Source organism: Chinchilla lanigera, unplaced genomic scaffold (genome assembly GCF_000276665.1).
Source record: "Chinchilla lanigera isolate Chin_1 unplaced genomic scaffold, ChiLan1.0 scaffold00017, whole genome shotgun sequence".
Classification (NCBI taxonomy): Eukaryota; Metazoa; Chordata; class Mammalia; order Rodentia; family Chinchillidae; genus Chinchilla; species Chinchilla lanigera.
Window position 1 is genome coordinate 4371516 of NW_004955418.1, and position 18516 is coordinate 4390031.

General features: G+C 35.2%; 1 protein-coding gene across 6 annotated transcripts in view; it reads left to right on the plus strand.

Annotated features, from left to right (window-relative positions):
- Positions 1 to 18516, plus strand: part of Tmem232 (transmembrane protein 232) — a 224949-nt gene that overhangs the window by 29497 nt on the left and 176936 nt on the right. For all 6 annotated transcript variants that reach the window (XM_005382170.1, XM_005382171.1, XM_005382169.1 and 3 more), the window contains 3 exons: positions 14622 to 14733; positions 16201 to 16306; positions 18252 to 18409. In XM_005382170.1, coding sequence (XP_005382227.1) covers positions 14622 to 14733; positions 16201 to 16306; positions 18252 to 18409 — 376 coding nt within the window. The remainder of the gene's footprint in view (positions 1 to 14621; positions 14734 to 16200; positions 16307 to 18251; positions 18410 to 18516) is intronic.

Sequence of the window (18516 nt, forward strand, 5' to 3'; positions counted from 1 at the left end):
AGCAGGGTTCTCCTTGCACTAGGAACATGATTTTGCTTTCTGTGATCTGTACCACGAACATTTTCATGAGCCTCATAATCAGTGTCCTTCCCTTGTTCTTCCTCATAGGAAAATGAGTTTTTGCAATCTCAACATAGGGCTCCATCCAGATCCATTAATTATGCACTGAAGTCTATATATTTCTGGAGCAAAGTAAATAAATCCCCAAAATTTACAGCAGATTACTGGTTCAGAGCATATTATTTTGTGATAATTTTCTTGTATAACTAAGACTATTATTGTGTATAGTTTCCTGTCTTTTTGCTACTTCATCTCAGAGATGAAAGAGACAGAATTTTTTTTGAAAGCATACATCAACTATACACATTTATTTTAGCTGGCTAAAATAATTAAATAGAGTCTGAAACACGAAAATTTAGTTGAACAGATTCTTTTATATCTTTTTTTCACAGAAACCTCTTTGATATTTTTTATATCTGGGGGAATGTAGTTTTCATAGCTTCCTGAAATGTTAATAAGCCTGAAGTTTTTCCTTTTTATTAATGTTCTTGACACTCTTATGTTTGTGAAATATTTTTTATAAATGCATGCTCTAAATATTTTTTAAAATTCTGCATATCCATATAATATTTTATATATATATATAAACATACACATTTATAATACATCATAGCTCTGTAGCTGCCAGCACCAAGAAAAAACTTTTCTGGTCTGGTCATTTTTCTGTTTGATGCATAGTCTTTGTATGTCTTTTATTTGAATTATTATAACCTTTAAAAGAAATTTAAATGATTAGGAACGTGCAGTTGGCCTCTTCATTTCAGCCTGAAACATCTATCTTTGTGGCGTTTGGTGCTGGTTACAGATGACGTGGCCACAAATAGAGCGTTTTAGGAACTGAGTAACTGTACAGAGCTTGGACACTTTCAGTATGTGGTAGTGTCTCTTCCTTTAGGATTTATCGGTCCAAATGCAAGATCAGCAATTGCTCGTGTGATTATATGTACAAAGTAAGCAGAATCTTGCAAGTGCTTGGAAACCACAATGCTCATATACTTTGCTCTATAGCAATTCTGAGTCTTCACCTGCATCTCTAGAAGGCCAATAATTAAGATACAATATACAATGTATAACAACTAAGATAATAGCATACTCCACTAGGAGTATGCTAGGTCAATGTAGTAAAATGATGAAAGTGTTTAAATTTGGCAAGAAACTTTGGTGTGTGATCAACCTTATCACTAAATCACAACTTGCAAATTTGCAACAAAAAGGCATAGCAGATGTGCCCGCATGATGGGCATGCTCTCTTTTTTCTTTGGTTTGATACATGGTCAACCATTAATGAACACATTACTGAGTTCCCTTGCTGCTGGATGTGGTCTTGGACATAATTTGGTCAGTTATGTGTTGACAGAGGTGTTGCCCATGACTGGCATGTTGTGCTCTTTTAAATGGAGAAATATATCCTCTTGCTCTTCCTTCCACTTGCTTTTAGTTTGCAAAGGTAATGTGAGCTCAGCAGTTACAACAGATACATTATGTGTGAAATGGAAGGTGTATGTGGAGAACAGTAAAGTGGCAAGATTTTTTAAAAATCTGAATTTCTAGCACCATGGGGCTTCCATATTATCCCTACAGTTTTATTTTGGTATACCACCTGGAAAAAACATGAGTGTCTGTCTTGATTAGTTTAAAATAATGTTACCCTTTTTATAGCAGTTAAACTAATTTCCTGGTTATGGGAAAAAAAATCTTTCTGTGTATTCTTCGAGATTCATTTTGTAGAACAAAGCCTGCAAAGGATGCGCCACAGCTTAGGCTATCATAGCTTTATTCTCTTGCCAGATGATTTGTTTAGGGGGCAACTGAACAAGATTAGATTTGTTTTGAGGCTTTTATTTGGTTAGGTTAGTAAAGAAAGTTTGGTTGTAATGACCATCATCCAGGGACTTGCATCCTCAAATTGAATTCTGGAACTGGCTGATACTTATTATGAAAAGATAATAAGTATTGCCGAAGTTCTACTCCATTTCCTCCTTGTAAATATCCATTTCTGCTGATGCCTTCACTTTTGAGTGTTTTCACTGCTATGCAAAAAATTGTTAGTTTGATATATTTGTCTACTTATTTTGCTGTCTATACTTCTGGAATCTTATTAAAAAATCTATGCCTATTCCAGTGTCTTGAAATGTTTCTCTTATCTTTTCTTCTAACACTTTCAAGGTTTAAGGTCTCATATTTAGGTCTTTGATGTGTTTTAGTGAGAGTTAAGGGTTTAGTTTGATTCTTCTGCACACAGATATCCAGTTTCCTTAGCATCATTTATTGGTGAGACCTGCTTTTCTCTAGTGTGTGTTCTTGGTGTCTTTGTCAAAAATTATTTGGTTGTAAATCTATGGATTTATTTCTGGGCTTTCTTTTCTCTTTTACTGGTATATGTGTCAGGTTTTTTTCACATATTTTTGAGTGAATCTAATCAATCACTGATTTTTCTCTTCCATTGGATAATAAGAGAGAATAGAGAGATTAAATATTTGAAGGTCTTTCCCTAAGCAAAAGAATACAAACAAAGTCTGTTTGGGTAGTTAAAGACAACAATTGGAATACTTACTCTCATGTCAGCTTCTCATGTTAACCCTTATTGGCATTAATAATTACATTTCACTGAGGTGATTTTGAACTTTCAAATTTTGTTGTTTTTAGGTAGACTACTTAGGGACAACCTTCACTTGACCATTGATTATTACCAAATGTGCAATAGAATGTTTACAAACCAAGACCCAACATTTAGAAAATGAAACAGGTATTATTCTAAATACTTTCAGCCATCAGTTTGCTTCTAAATAGCTTTTGCTCATAATTCAGTGTGCGTCAGCAGTGCACCCTCTCCTTTTCTGTTTGGAGTTCGCTTTGTTGGTCACTACTAAGTCAGAAGACTTACACATTGACGTTAATGGTAGTACTGTGTTCCACATTGTAGGACTAAGTGAAAAATTAGAAATTTAAAGGTATACAAAGACTTATTAGAGGACTATATCAAACCATTTATATTTTTGGAAATAAATACAATGTCTCTATTTTTAGTTTCATACCATAAAGCCTCAGTTGTGGCGGTATCAGGGAAGAAAGGATATTTCCAGAATGTGATGTGAAAAAGCCAAGCTCAAGTTCAGTAAGATGGGAGTAATAAATTGAGGGGATGTGTTCATAGAGCACATTTCTGCGCATGCCCACATCATCAACTCTTTATTTATGTCCTTAAGATTCATAAATATGTCCCTGAATTCCTCATTCAGTCAAAGGTATTATGTACACATTAAAAGGATCAATTCTTTCTTTTATTCTTCTGTTACCTCTTTTTCAGGGGAAGCTATGCTAATTGTTATTTGAAATTTCTGTTTCAATTCTATTTTTTCATCTTATTGTAATAAATGTATCAAAATGCTTTTGTTTCTTTTTTAATCCATGTATTTATTAAGTCTGAAATCTGAATTTACTTCTCTAATGAAACTATTCTCTTAAAGGCTTCCATTGACTACTGACTCCCACAATATTAACTGTAATGATCTTTTTGTTTTTCTACATAAGTATAGTTTCAATGACTTTTTTCATGTTAAATCTATTATCCTTTGATATCTCAGTCTAGAAATTTTTGTTTGCATGAAACAAGTATGCATTCAAACTAAATAAAGCAAATGTACTCACTATATGGTCTCTAACACATGTAGGAGATAAAATGGTCAAGTTAGCAGATGAAGTGTGAAGATAAATCTGTAGACTATAAAAGGTTAGGGACTCTGGCTTTGTATCAATAAATTATCCAGCAGACATTGATTGTGGGTTATGGTGAAGAAGCGGCTTTCTAAAATTTGAATTGCTTTGTTGTCTTGAACCAACTCTCAGCAAAGTCTACCCTTTGGCTCTACATGACTCTCTAGTATCAATACCAACTGATTAAAACATCAGCCAATTATCCAAACTCCTTTGAGAGGCATCTTGAGTCAGACACCTATTGTGACACAATCAGTAATGAACAGAGGGCAGGGAGCCACACGGCATTAATATAGGGTAGAGGCCCACTAGTTTAACAAAAAACTTGAATAATGATCAATTTACTGAGATGGAATTTATACAACAAATTGAACATGCATTTGAATTTTATTGTAGTGCTTTCCTGAATAACCTTCTACCATATTTACTGTTTCTTCTCTCTCCTGTCTCATGACTCTGGGATTTGTTCAAATATTTCCCTTTTTGTTTCTTTTTTCCTTTTCCTCTTGAAGTTTCATGGCCTTCCCTGTCACTGATATGTAGGTGAATTGAAATCTGTACTTCCAGATCTTACGTACTTCCTATGCCTGCCTCGCAAGTTCATTTGATTATAGACCTCTCCATTTGCTGGGTTGTCACTCTCACAGGTAAATCATACTCAGTACGTCTAGAATGGCACAGATCTGCTGCCCAAATTCTTCCCATCCAGTTGTCTTGATGTCATCTTCCTATGTCTAACCATATAGGTCACAACCTTGAGCTCTTGAATGTGTTCATTCTCACAATTTCTTTTCTCATGTCCCGATAGTCATTATGGTGGTCTATTTTGATGGTCAATTTTGACTTGGTTTGGTATAGTTCCTGTCTGCTTGGTGAGTTCTGAGTCATCATATGCCCAAAGAAGCAAACAAATGACTTTAAAAGGACAACTACTTCTCTCTCACATTCTAGTTCCTGTCTATGCCTGAGAGTTCAAGATCATTTCTGCAGAAAAGCTTTTTCTGAATGTCTTAACTAAAAACAGTAATGCTCATATCTAAACCTTACCCAGCACTGAATATGATAGGAACCGGGCTGTGTGGCCTGGTTTTTAAAATTCTGCAAGATTTTGTCCCCATTTCCTCAGATAGGAAATGATACTTACCCACAGATTAAGTGACTCAGTGAAAGAGGATAGAACTGGGAAGTGTTGCAATCGTGAACTTTACGTCTGAATTTTCACAGGATTTTCTTTCTTTGTTTTTTGAGACAGAGTCATTATGTAGTCTATGCTGGCCTGGAATCTACAGTCTTCCTGCTTCATCCTTCTGGGTGCTGGGCTTACAGGTGTGCACCACCATGGCTGGCTTTCTCCCAGGATTTTGTTTCCTTTTTAAAGTACATCTTCATTACGTTATGGCATCCTTCCTTCTTGGAGTGCGAACTTCCTGAGGCTAAGCCTGGTTCCTCTTCTATGCCTCATTTTATCTAGCAAAATGTTTTGTATACATCTAGCCAAATATGTTCATAGAAATAGTGACTTTGGATTGGGTATTTATGCAAGCAGCAGACTTCAGCATATTCTATTGATATGTAAAATTAAAATGATCATCTTTACTCACTGCCTCTTCTATGGGCTTATACTTCCATACTTAGATTATGTTTATCTTTGCAAAATCTGTTGATAGTTTGAAGAAACTGAAATAAAAGCAAAGTATATTTTCTTTTCAAATGCCTCTATATTTTAAACTTTTGTTTTGATTCTTTTCATGTAATGTATATCTCATTAAATAAGAGTTAATTTGAATAACAACCTTTATTTGTAATGGGAAAGAAGTTGTTAAAAGTAGCTATATTTTTTTCCCATTAAATATTTATTAACATAAGCTGTGGGAGGCCAATAAAAGCACTCAATATCTTTACATAAAGTGGAAAATGATAAGATTTTCATATTTTAATGGTTTATTACAGACCACAATCTATATTGAAAAATAATCAACAAAATTAAGATTTTAAAAATGTATTCTAAACTTATGAATTTAATTAGACATTATTTTTGTCCAAAGACTTTATATATATGAAGCGGAGATAAAATATCTAATTTTGGAGAATGCATTTTAATTTATATTTGAAATCCTGGGTGTTGTATAATATATGTTTGGTAGGGGGGAAATTTGCTTAAATTGCATTAATGATTATTTGTTAAGAATGAGCATGTATTGCACCTTCTAAATCATTCTGAGAGATCTTGGAAGAAGAACTGAAAACAAAGACTTTGAGACATGCAGCTTATTTTAAATATTGGCTTTGTTTCCTTTTAAAGATATATCCTTTGACAAGATCCTTAGTCTCTCTGAGCCTCCTTTCCCTTGTATAAAACAATGCAAATACATTTTGTACATTTCAATCAGTATATGGAAAGCAAACACCAGATGTTCACTAAGCAAATTGTTTATATAACAATAAAGAGAAACTTAAGAAACTCAATTTCAGCAAGGGGTAAAAGACAGCTAAATTAATATTAAATTACGGAACATATTCCAGGCTTTACAATGAGACTTAAGACCAATTCTTGGCCCTTTGTAGTTATGTGATTTTAAGCAAATTTTCTTCACCTCCCTTCTGCCACAATCACCTGGCCCACCTTGTCAGCCCTGGCTAATTCTTGACGTTCCACCACAGACTCCTACTTCCCTCCTTGCGCCTGCATTCATTTTGTCTTCTGCTTTCCTCATCTTTTTCTCATCTCAACTCAGTTGTCTCTTCCTCAAAATGTTCCCTGACCACTCCCATAAAATAAAGTCACACTCATCTGCTACTCTTTTCCACAGTACTCTGCATATAACTTCCTAGTACCTGTCATCCTGAAAAGTCATCCTTTCATAATTTGTTTTTTGGGTATCTATTTACCCCTTTCAAAGTGTAAAATCTATGAGGTTTTGTGCCTAGGAAAGTGCTTGTCTATATAGTAGGTCCTCAATAAGAATCAGCAAATTAGCAAATGCCTGGTTCTACCTTAAAGTGATGTCTTCCATCCCATGTCTGTCAACATTTCTTTTTGTGAAGTACATTTTATAGTTTGGACTGCTCAAATAGGACAGTATAGAGTTCCTACATACTCTGTACCCAGTCCTTCCTATTATTAACACTTACATTAGTATGATACATTTACCACTACGTTGAACCATGTTGACATATTTTTATTAATCAAAGTCCATATTTTCTACATTTTGTTTATATTTTCCTACTTTTTATCTATTGTACTTTTTCTGTCCCAGGATCTTACACCTATATAAGTATCTATACAGAATACAAAATTGCAGTTGGTTGAAATGTCTCCCTTAGTTCTTCTAGACTATGATGGTTTCACATTTTTTGTTTTTAACAACTTTGACAGTTCTGAAAAGTTCTAGTCAAGCATTTTGTAGAGTATTCCTCTGTTGTAATTTTGCCTGAAGATGTTCTCATAATACTGGAGTTATGGGATTTTTGTGCAAGACCCCTGAGGTTAAACATCATTTTCACTGTATCACATGAAAGTTACATTGTATCAGTAAAATTTGTCATTATTGATGTTGACTTTGATCACCTGGATGAAGCAATATTCGTTGTATTTGTCTGTTGTCAAATTGTTCACTTCCTCTTTTTCCATACTTACCGTAACTTTGAAAGAAAATCTATGTGTTACAAGAAGTTCATTTAATGAGATTCCTACTTCTTAATATTTTCAGAAATAAGTTTCCAATAGATTAAAATATAAATATAAAAATGTGTAGAAAGTAATTCCAAGTATCTATCTGTTCTTTGGGTAAAGAAGATCATCTTAATGGAGAAACCCTAGAAATTATAAAGAGAATTATAATCATTTATATATATGTAAATTTTTAATGTGTGCTCAATGTTAGTTTGACAATGAAAAGAAGATTGAAATAAAATACCTGTAGCATATGTTTGCAAAATGTTAATAATAATTGTACTAGTTACTGTTAACTCAAGCATGTGTCATAAACTGTTTTAAGTACCTAGGATTTGATAGGATTGATCATGAATTTCAGAATATGCGTACAATATGCAGTGATCAAATCCATCCTTATCTACCCTTCTCTATACCTCCAGGTAATCACCATTCTACATTCAGGTATACTTCTTTAGCTTCCATATGTGAGAGAGATCTTACAGTACTTCCTGTCTTTCTAGATCTGACTAATTTCACTTAGCATATTGTCCAACAGTTCCATCCATTTTGATGCAAGCAGCAAGTTTCCATGGTGGAGTAACTTCTGCTGTGTCTGTATTCTGTATTTCCTTGATCCTCTCATCTGTCTCTGGGTACCTAGTATGATGCCATGTTTTAGCTACTGTAAATAGTGCTTCTGTAAATGTGGACATGTCCCTCTTTGCTATGCCAGTTTGTTTCCTTTGGATGTACATTCAGACGTGTAGCTGCGGGATAAATGGTAAATTTTTTTTTTTTGAGAGACTTCTCATAAAAGCCCACAAAACAGCACAGAAATGGGAGCTAACCTTTTTTAGATGTTCAACATGTAGACATGAGAATGGGAGAGCTGAGTTAGATACCCTTGTCCACAAGTTGAGCTTGCCGCCTGGATGGTATAAAGGGGAAGAGAAGGATGGATCTTCTTCTGTTTCTTCAGAGGAGTGCTAGGCTTCTTCTTGACCTTAGACATCATCTCCTGGCTTCTAGCTCAGATGCCACAGCTTCCAGTGCAGATCCTTCAGCCTTCTGGTGAGACCCTCAGCCTTCTGGCATAGATCCTTCACCCTTTCATCACAGACCAATAGGCCTCCTAATATGGACTCATATGAGACACTGTAGTCAGCTCCAGATGTTTAACTGGATCCTTTGGATCTCCAATGTGCATACAGACCCTCTTGTATTCTGCCACATCCAACTCTGTGGTGGCCATTGTAAGCCAGTCTTGTAAATTCTTATATATTTGTATATCTTGTATTATATATTTCTCTAATAAACACTGACAGATACATAATTTGGTACCAGGCAAATGGGGTTGTTGTTGTCTGTATCTGATTGTGTGGTTCAGGAGCCTTAGGAACTGGCTTGTGGGAAGAGTTGGGAAAGGTTTAGAGTAGCTGAAAAAGTAGCCCTGGAAAACTGAGGTTGCACTTAATGGAGTTTCTAGTCAGAACTCAGAAGACCAGAAAGTTGATAGAAATTGTGCCAGTAGAGACCAGGCTCAGGAGATTTTTATCAGGAAGAAGGACTACATTGGTTGTTGGACTCCAGACTGTGGAGTTTCTTGTGACACCCAATGGGTTAACATCTGCTTCAGTTGATTAAGGGTGCAGAAGACTTCTGACTCTGACGGGCCAGACCATCTTGAAGACAGGCTGTCCCACCAGCTCAGGCCAAGGCAAGTCTTGCTGGTAAAACAAGGAGGAACATTCTGTAAATAGTTTGATAAAGTTCACAATTCAACATAATTGTTGTCTTATTGTCACGCCTTTCTAATCTAAAATATGCACCCATGTTTAGCAGAACACAACATCTTTGTTTTTCAATAAAGCTAGGGGTTTAAGTCAGTTAGGGGCTTCATTCCAGTGGAGTCCTCTGACTTCCCCACAAAGATATTCTCTGTCTCTCATGTCTTCATGCATCTTACTAATCAGGCTTTGCTGGTTGAAACTTGACACCAGACAGTATGTGTTATGCTTTGGCAGAAAGTCTGTCTGCATTTTGCTCATGTCCAAAGACTTTGCCTGAGGCTGAGATTAAGAGTGGTGGACTAATCTGGCAGAAGAAATTTCAGAGCAGTCTAATGTTGAGGTGGTGGCACGGCTAGTGTTGGGGGCTTTTAGCCAGATTTTTATTGAGAATCAAGAGTAAAAAGCTCAGTAGAGTGATTTAAAACATTTTGAGTTTGGCCAGAAGGGAAGCACTATTAAAGCTGTAGACTACAAAGATAGAGGAAAGATCTTGATTGCTGGGAAGGAACAGTACACTAGAAAAGATGGCCTGAAGATATCACAAGAACCAGCAGGACTCCATCCATGTTCTAGTGGCATACCAGGGAAATTGTTCCTTGGGACTTGGTTCACAGCACTTGACCCCTACAACCAACAAAGAAAGAAGCCTGGATACTGCTCCAGCTGGTGGCAGGCCTGAGAGTGATCCATGTGGTGCTGGTTTTAGATGCATGCAGAATGCAAGAGTAAAATGCAAGACTGAGGTTAGGAAAGCTTCCACCCAGGTTTCAGAAGAAGGCCTGGGAGGCCAGACAGTGTGCCCCTAAGAGGGCAGTGTGTAAAGCTATGAGTGTGAAGCCAAAGGTGTTGTGGAGACCCCGGAAATTTGGAGAAGCCAGGAATGTGGATCATCTGAGGAAAACTTCAAGAAAGGAGCAGAGTTGGCCCAAAATAGAAGGCCTGAGAGCTATAAACACCAGCAGTGCCATAGAAGTGGAGTCCTTTGGAGTTCACATCTTTCCACAGATTGCCTCAGATGCTGAGCATGGAACTACAGGACTTAATGTTTGCCCTGCTGGTTTTGGACTTGCTATGTCCTTTTCTTTTTTATCCCCCTATGTACCTTTGGAATGGAAATATCTATCTTGTGCTACTGAGTGTTAGATATGTTTAACTTTTTTTCATTTTTATAGGGGCCCACAGCTAAGATTTTGCCTTAAATAGCAGAGGACTCTTTGGACTTGGATTTTTCAGCAATACTGAATCTGTTCAGAGTGTGGCAACTCTTGGAGATAGAGTAAATATCTTGTATATAAAGTGATGTGCATGAGTCTTTGGAGGCCAGAGGTGGAATGTTATGGCTTGTGTTTAGATGTCCTCCAAAGCTCCATGTGGTCATAGGTGGGGCTTTTTTGTAGGTGGCTGGATGCAGTGTGTGACTGATTCATGGTGAAATGCTGGGGTTATGGCTGTAAGTGCTGTCTATGCTAAAGGTGGGTAGCCTGGATTCCGTATAAGGGCAGAAAGAGGGTTTCAGCATTTACTTGTAGTTTGTTGGTTGCTTCTTCTTTACTTCGCTTGCTTGCCTCCTTCTGCCTGCCTTGCTTTGCCATGAATTGTTTCTCCCTTGCAATTCCCCTCTACCACACCTCCCTGCCTTGGAGTCAACTGACTCTAGACTGAAATCTTTACTAACTGTGAACTGAAATAAACTTTTCCTCCTTTACCTTTGGGTATTAGTTATTTTGTTTCAGCAATGAGAAAAGGTAACTAACATCATGTGTATCAACTCATAGTTACCTATTTTGAAAAATATGATGAAAACTTTTAAAATCTACCTTACTAGCAAAACTGAAGTATATAACACAGTATTTTCAACTATATTTACTATATTTATATATTATATTGTATCTCCAGAGCTTGTTTATCTTGCATAACAGAAACTTGGTCCCCTTTGACTAGTATCTCCTCTCCCCAATCCCCAGCTCCTGGCAATTTCCATGCTACTCTATTTTTATGAGTTTGACTATTTTAGATTTCTTTTTTCTCTCTCTCTTTTTTTTGGGTGGGGGGACTGGGAATTGAACTCACTACCTCATGTTTACCAGGCAGGCACTATGCTGCTGAGTTACATCCCTGATCCTGTTTTAGATTTCATATAAAAATGAGAGCATGCAGTATTTCTTTCTCTTTATCTTAGTTTAGCATTAGGACCTTCAGATTCATCCGTGTTGTTGCAAGTGTCAGAATTTCTTTTCTTTTCTTTTTTAAAAAAGACTAAGATATATGATAGGCAATTAGATTACTAGCATATTTTGACTATTGTGAATAATGCATCAACAATCATGGCAATTTAGGTATCTCTTCTTAATACAGACTTCATTTCATTTAGAAATATACCAAGAATTAGGATTGGATCATAACTCTATGTTTACTTTTTATTTCTTTGTTTTAGGAATCTCCACATTAGTTTTTTTTTTTTTTTTTTGTACCAGTAATTGAACTCAGGACCTTAAGCTTGCCAGGCAGGCGCTGTGCCACTGAGCTATGTCCCTGGCCCTCCATACTGATTTTTTATACTGGCTGTACCAATTTAGAGTCCCATCAATAGTATACAAAGGTTTTCTTTTCTCATTGATAATACTTAGTGTATTGTCTTTTGATAATAACCTTCCTTACAGATATGAATAAAATAAAATAAATTTATTTTTTATTTGTATTTACCTGATGATTACTAATGCCTGGGATCTTTACATGTACTGTTGAACACTTATACATCTTTTGAGAAACATATATTAGGTTCTTTGCCCACTTTTAATTTTTTTTTGCTATTGAGTTCTTCACTTCCTTATTTATTTTGGATATTAACTCTACCAAGTGTATATTTTGCAAAAATTTTCTCCTAATGTTCAGGTTCTCTTATTACTCTATTAATTACTGCCTGTTGTACATGTGGATATCCAGCTTACCAAGTTAAGATTTTGTCTTTCCTTTGCTGTGTTATTTTTTCCTTGACATATAATCACTTTACTTAGATGCATGGATTCATTTCTGGATTTTCTGTTTTGTCCTAATTAGTCTTGATATCAATATAATGTGATCTTAATCATTATAGCTTTGTAATATATTTGAAGAGTGGAAGTTGATACATATGGCTTTGTTCTTGATTATCAAGATCACTTTGGCTACTCAAGGTCTTTATGATTCATATTAATTTTAGGATTGTTCTGTTTTTCTGAAGAATGCTATTGTTATTTTATAGGGATTGCATGGACTGTTGATGACTTTGGGTAATGTTGATATTTTAACATTAATTCTTGACACTGGATATTCATTTGTCTTTGTCTCCTGTAACTTCTTTTATCAGTGTTTTATAATTTTTAATGTATGAGCCTTTCACTTCTTTAATTAAGCTTATTTTGTTCTTTTGGTTGCTACTTTGAATGCTCTTTTTTTCTTAATTTACATTTTTGGTAGTTTGTTGTGTATAGAAGTCTACTGATACTTGTATGGTTATTTTTCATCCTGTATGTTTACTGTATTTATTTTAACAATTTTTGTATAGAAATACTCCTGTTTTATGCTTATTTTTTATGCTTCATTTTACTAAATTTATTAGTCCTAATAATGTTTTTGGTGTTGTCTCTAAAGGTGTCTCTGTATTTGATCATATCATTTGCAAACAGAAATATTAGTAAGATTTCTAGAGATTTACCTATTTTATATTAGTAATATTATATTAGTAATTACTAATTTTATATTAGTAATATTTCTAGGGATTTACCTATTTTCCACATTATTTAATTTGCTGATGTATACTTTTTCACAATATTCTCTTAGCTTTTATATTAGAGACATTCTCTATGTATCCTTTTTCATTTCTGATTTTATTTGAATTTTTCTGGTTAGTCTAAGAGTCTGTCCATTTTGCTTTTGGTTTCCAAAACACGAACTCAATTTTGTTAATTTTCCATTATTTTTATATTCACTTTTGATTTATTATTACTCTACATAAGAGACTGCCAGTAAATACTTACCAAGTAAATTACTGGATACATACCCTTTTCTATGTAGCAGTTAAAGAATTGGTTATAATTGTTATTTGGTTCCAGCTTACAGAATATTTCATAATTATTTCTGCTCAACCTATGATCATCACATAGCACTGTCATTTTGGGGGGTACATCTGACTCCCAGTAGGACTGTTATTTACTCAGGAGCAAGACATAATATTTTACTTTTTTCATTTTCCATAGAGAATTAATTTAGTAATTTTAGAACATAGTAAACTAACTAAATAAGTGCATTTTATTTCTAGTTTTCTCCTCATAGCTAACTCTGATAATTTGGGGCATCCACAAAAATATATTTCACTGGTCTAATTCTACTATTTTCACTATTCTTTTAATGTTACTTTTGATTCTGTGCTCATTTTAAATTCTGTGGTATATGATTATGGTCATTGTACTTATTCTCTTTTATATATTTTCAAACTTGATTTCCCACTTCTCTTTAAAATATTGTTTACTCTTTTTACATTTTTCCATGAGTCTTTTTTCATTCATTAGGCTTTAAATATCATATAAGTGAAGTTGACTTAAACATTTATATATCTAATCTGAATCTTTCCCCTGATATCCAGTTACCCACTCTCTCATCTCTACTTGTATGACCATAGTTATCTCTAACATAGCGTTTCCAATACTGGAACTTATCCTTTACACTTATCCCTAATCTGATTCTCTAGCAGTCTTCCTCATTTAAGTAAATAGCAGTTCCATCCTACCAAACACTCCCTTCTCTCATGATAAATTTCTAATTCATTGGCCAGTCTAGTTGAATAATGTAGAAACATAGCCGATACTCAAACTTTTCCCTTACTTATTTTGCTGTTATTTTGCCACAAACCATTATTATTTCCCACCCAGCCAAATGTATGGCTACTGGTCTTGTTAAACCCCATTTCCCCATATTCAAGTCCTCAACATAGTGTTAGAGCAATCCCATTAAACCTCAAGTTAAATCGTGCAATCTAGTTTGTCAAAACCCTGCAGTAGTTTCCCTTCTCACTGTCTTTCACCTAGCTTGCCTTACTTCATGCTTCCTTTCTCTCTTGCTCAGTTCACTTCACCCACAGTTGTATTAATTTCATTTTTACCTATGAAGAAAACATATACTAAAAAAGACTCTGGCAAGCATCATAAAAATTTTTCTCCATGATCATAAAGGCCTTTGACAGTGGGAATTTGTTTCTTATCCTGAGAGTTACACATATATTTTTCATTTTATTGATATTTTTTGTGAAATATTCTTATTGGAAAAGCAAAGTGCCATTTCTAGAATGTTGTTATATTTAGCCACCATAAGTTGAATAATTAAAATTTGAAAATGATAAATATTGTTATGAATGCTTTTAAATTTAGGTCATTATTGTTAATCAGAGAAAAGTTCATCTTGAAATTTAATCAAACACAGAATCCAGTAGAGAAGAAAGAACTGCTGGAACAAGCAAGAAAAAACATTCTCAGATGTAAGGTATAGTATATTATTTGATTACTTGGTATGTGAACTTTGGTTTATAGTTGGTGAGTGATTTACATGTTCTAAAATTTTGGAGGAAAGAATAATACTATAGGCACACCTCTCTTTAAAGAAATTGTAAGTAAGCAAAAGGAAGTATTAATGTAAATTAAAGTTAAAGCTTATAACTAAATAATTAAATTTTCAGTGGCTTTTGTGTGATGAATCCTCCTAAATTATTAGGGAGAGTGGCTGTCCACATTTCAAGAACCAGTGCAAGAGCCCACAGCAACACATCAAAGGCTGGCATACAGAACTCTGATTATGAAAATTATGCATTTCTTTAAAAAGTTTAGCTGAGGTACAATGTGACAGAAAGAGTAAAGAAAGCATTTTCAAACCTTTACTATATAGATACAAGGACTGTATTCTTTTTCTTTTCTATTATAAACTATTCTTCACTTAACATGAAAAGTACGTTTCTTTAAGGTAAGATACTGATGCCCAGATTTTCAAACATAATAAAACAGAAAAAGAAGTGAAATAAACCTTTACCTTGCCTGTGATGTTTGACTCACTGTAAGTTTGACTTATAAGCTGTCTCCATTTTTTCCAATTCTTATTTTTGTCCCCTTTCCTTCCCACCCTCCCCACTTATTCCCATACTCTCTCTCTTATTCCCACCCTCCCTCCCTCTCTTATTCCTCTTCTCAAACACAAAATATCTCCCTACATCTTATTATCTACCTCCTATTTTCTTCTTCATTTATAATTTTTAGTTTCTCATATGAGTAGGCATAATTCATGAAATAAAAACTGCACAAAATGGAAGTATAAAGCAAGTGCCTTCTTTTGTGTTTTTGGTAGTAGTTATTATTTTTCATTTAATGGTTGTTCATATATTTACTCTTCTGAAATAATCCACTTAAAACATTTGATGAAACAAATAGTATGCATGCAAGAGGTGCCAGGAGGCATGCTCATCGGTAAGCTTTCCAGTTGACTAAATGCTCCCTGGGAGCTTCAGGATTGCACACTGCATCAAAGGAGCTGAGGCAGTCCCCATTGTCTCCCTCCTTTCCATTAGCATTGATCCATCAATGTTGGCAGCCAGAGTTGTACAGCAAATTTGTATCACACTTATTTCTGCAGTAATTTTTTTTTTTTTATAAAATCAGAGGTGCATCTCTTGGGAAAATAAGGTAGAAGTAACTATTGGAAGGCAGAGTAAGACTGATTTTTAACAAATAACTAGTGATGATCCTCAGGATATTAACATTCTCTAGATGTGGTAGGGATACAGTTTGAAAAACATGTCAAAAATACAAAGAACAAAAGCAATAATATAAAATTGTGTATAACTCTGGCTACAAAGCATCAACTTCACAGAAAAACTTTTAGGATATAATTAAGAGATGATAAAAATCAACAAATAAAAAGATGTACATCTTGGTTTGCCTTTTTCATGTTTCCCTATGACAGAGAAAATTAGGTCTCAGTTCCTTGGGTTTGGGGAAGCATGTGCATCTTCCTTTCGCGTGGACTGAAGTAATATATTTGGCACAGTGCAAAGGAGAAATCCAAGATGGTATGTACTCTGAGCCCTTCTTAGGAATCGAAACTGTTTTCTAGATTAGCAGTTAAGACATAATTTGAGATCCTTAATTTCTAGAAATTTTGCAGCACACAAGCAAAATTTGTTCTTGTCTATCAAAATATCTCATAACGTTTCATTCTAACAGCTTCTTTGGCAATTTTGAATTTATGAACTTGACTGCTCAACTTTTTAATTATGAAAATTGTTTTAAAAACCTTTTTCTCATTATAGTCTTTATTACTTTTTTCTAAAATTAGCAACTAATTAAAAAGTAGCATAAACTGTCATTTAGTGGTTTCCAATTACAATCAGTACTTTACATTAAGAGAAGTTTGTTTCTGCATTTTATAATTCTTACTTATAAAGCATTAATCAAGTGGCTTTTGTTTTTTTTTGTTTTTATTTTTTTGGTTTTTTTCTGGTACCGGGAACCGAACTCACGACCTTGCGCTTGCCAGGCAGGCGCTTTTGCCACTGAGCTAAATCCCCAGCCCCTTGGCTTTTGTTTTTTACTTATTTTATACAGCTAACTTTCCTCATTACCTTTTCCTTCTCATTTATATGTCTCCTTGCAAGCACCCTCTAACCAATCTAAAACAGAAATTAAGTAACATCATTTTTAAGGGGGTAGAATTCCTTCTCTCATTATCCTAAATGTTATGTGCATTCCTTTTAAAATGAGTTTCGGAATGTTTAACCACATAAGGTCAGGGAGTATTGCCCCATGTAAATTGGGACTGTAATACTCCCTAGCAGCTGGAAGCAGTAAGAACTGTTTCGTATTTTACTTGCCTGTGTGGTCCTTTAGCACTGTGCCACCCACAGCCCGACCTCTCTTAATTGTATAAATGACACTGAGGTAAAAACTTTTGGTTTGTTACCGACTAGTAGCCAAGTGCTTTGTTGATTTTTGTTTTCTTGCCTCCGGCAGTCATGTGATTCAGAAGGAGCGGTCCTTGCTCAGTCCCAGGGGTGGAACAGTTGGCCTAAATTAATTATAGTAATTCCCATTAACCTGCCAGTGAGCAGATTGGGAGACACGACTGATCCTGTACACAGGGATGTAAACCCGGGACTGTTCGGAATACTTTTAACTTGCTTCGAAAAATACGTTTGGGAGAAAGCATCTCTTCGCTCTCTATACCCCTGTTTATTCCTCTCTAGATTGCTTGGGAAGAACAGGAGGCTTGGAGCCTGGGTCACCATCACAGGGTGTCCTTGTGTAAACCACCGATGACGGTGCACACAGTGGGCATTTTTTCTAATCATCCCTGGACCCTTTCCTGTTCTGATCTTGTAAAATAACAAATAATTTCATTTCGAAGATATTTTTTGTTCAGTCGAACGTTGCACAGAGCTAAAAGTGTTTTGATTTATTTAGACATTGACTGCCAAAAGATTCCCTCAGCGTGATTCCTTCTCACCGTCCCCATCACTGAAATAATGTCCTAATAGGCTTTCGACCTGTATTCCTTTCTGCTACTATTTTATATCCCACTGTCCACTTAGCAGTGGTCATTTGACAGCTTAAATAATTTCCAGTGACTTCTGATTTCACTTAAAATGAACCCCAAGTCCCTGGCACGGTGTTTCTGAGCCCAGCTTCATGTTGGATTTCCTGCACGGCACCTGAGGCTTCCAGAGCTGGGGTTGAGGTAACCGATTGGTGGCAGCTGTATTACGTTTTCTGATCTGGCCTTGGAAGTCATGTAGGGCATTTCTGCTGCATTTTCTCATTTAAAGGAAGCACAAGAACTAGAGTTTAGGGAAGGGAGGGTAGAATTTATCTGTTGATGGGAAGGGTGCTAAAGAATTTGTAGATATATTTTAAAACCAGCATCTGATGAGAAAATAGTTAATTGCAAGAATTAATTATAGGGTGTACAAAAACTGGGAAATTTTAAAATGAAAAAATTTCTATTTTTTAATACTTCAGAAGCTTTAGGTATGCTGTATGCTTCTCTGGACCATGCTTCCTTTGATTACGATCATCTGCCTGCTTTATTTTTTGTTGCGGAATCAGTTTTATACAGGCTCTGCTGTGATGCATTCCTGCAGGAGTTTTTATATTCTGTTGAGATAAAGCTGACAAAGGTATGTTTTGAGTATTTTATGTTTCGAATCATTAATTTCTATTATATGTAACCACATGACGTCTGTTTTAGGCCCAAGACGAGAGAGTTCCTTTTATTATGGAACTC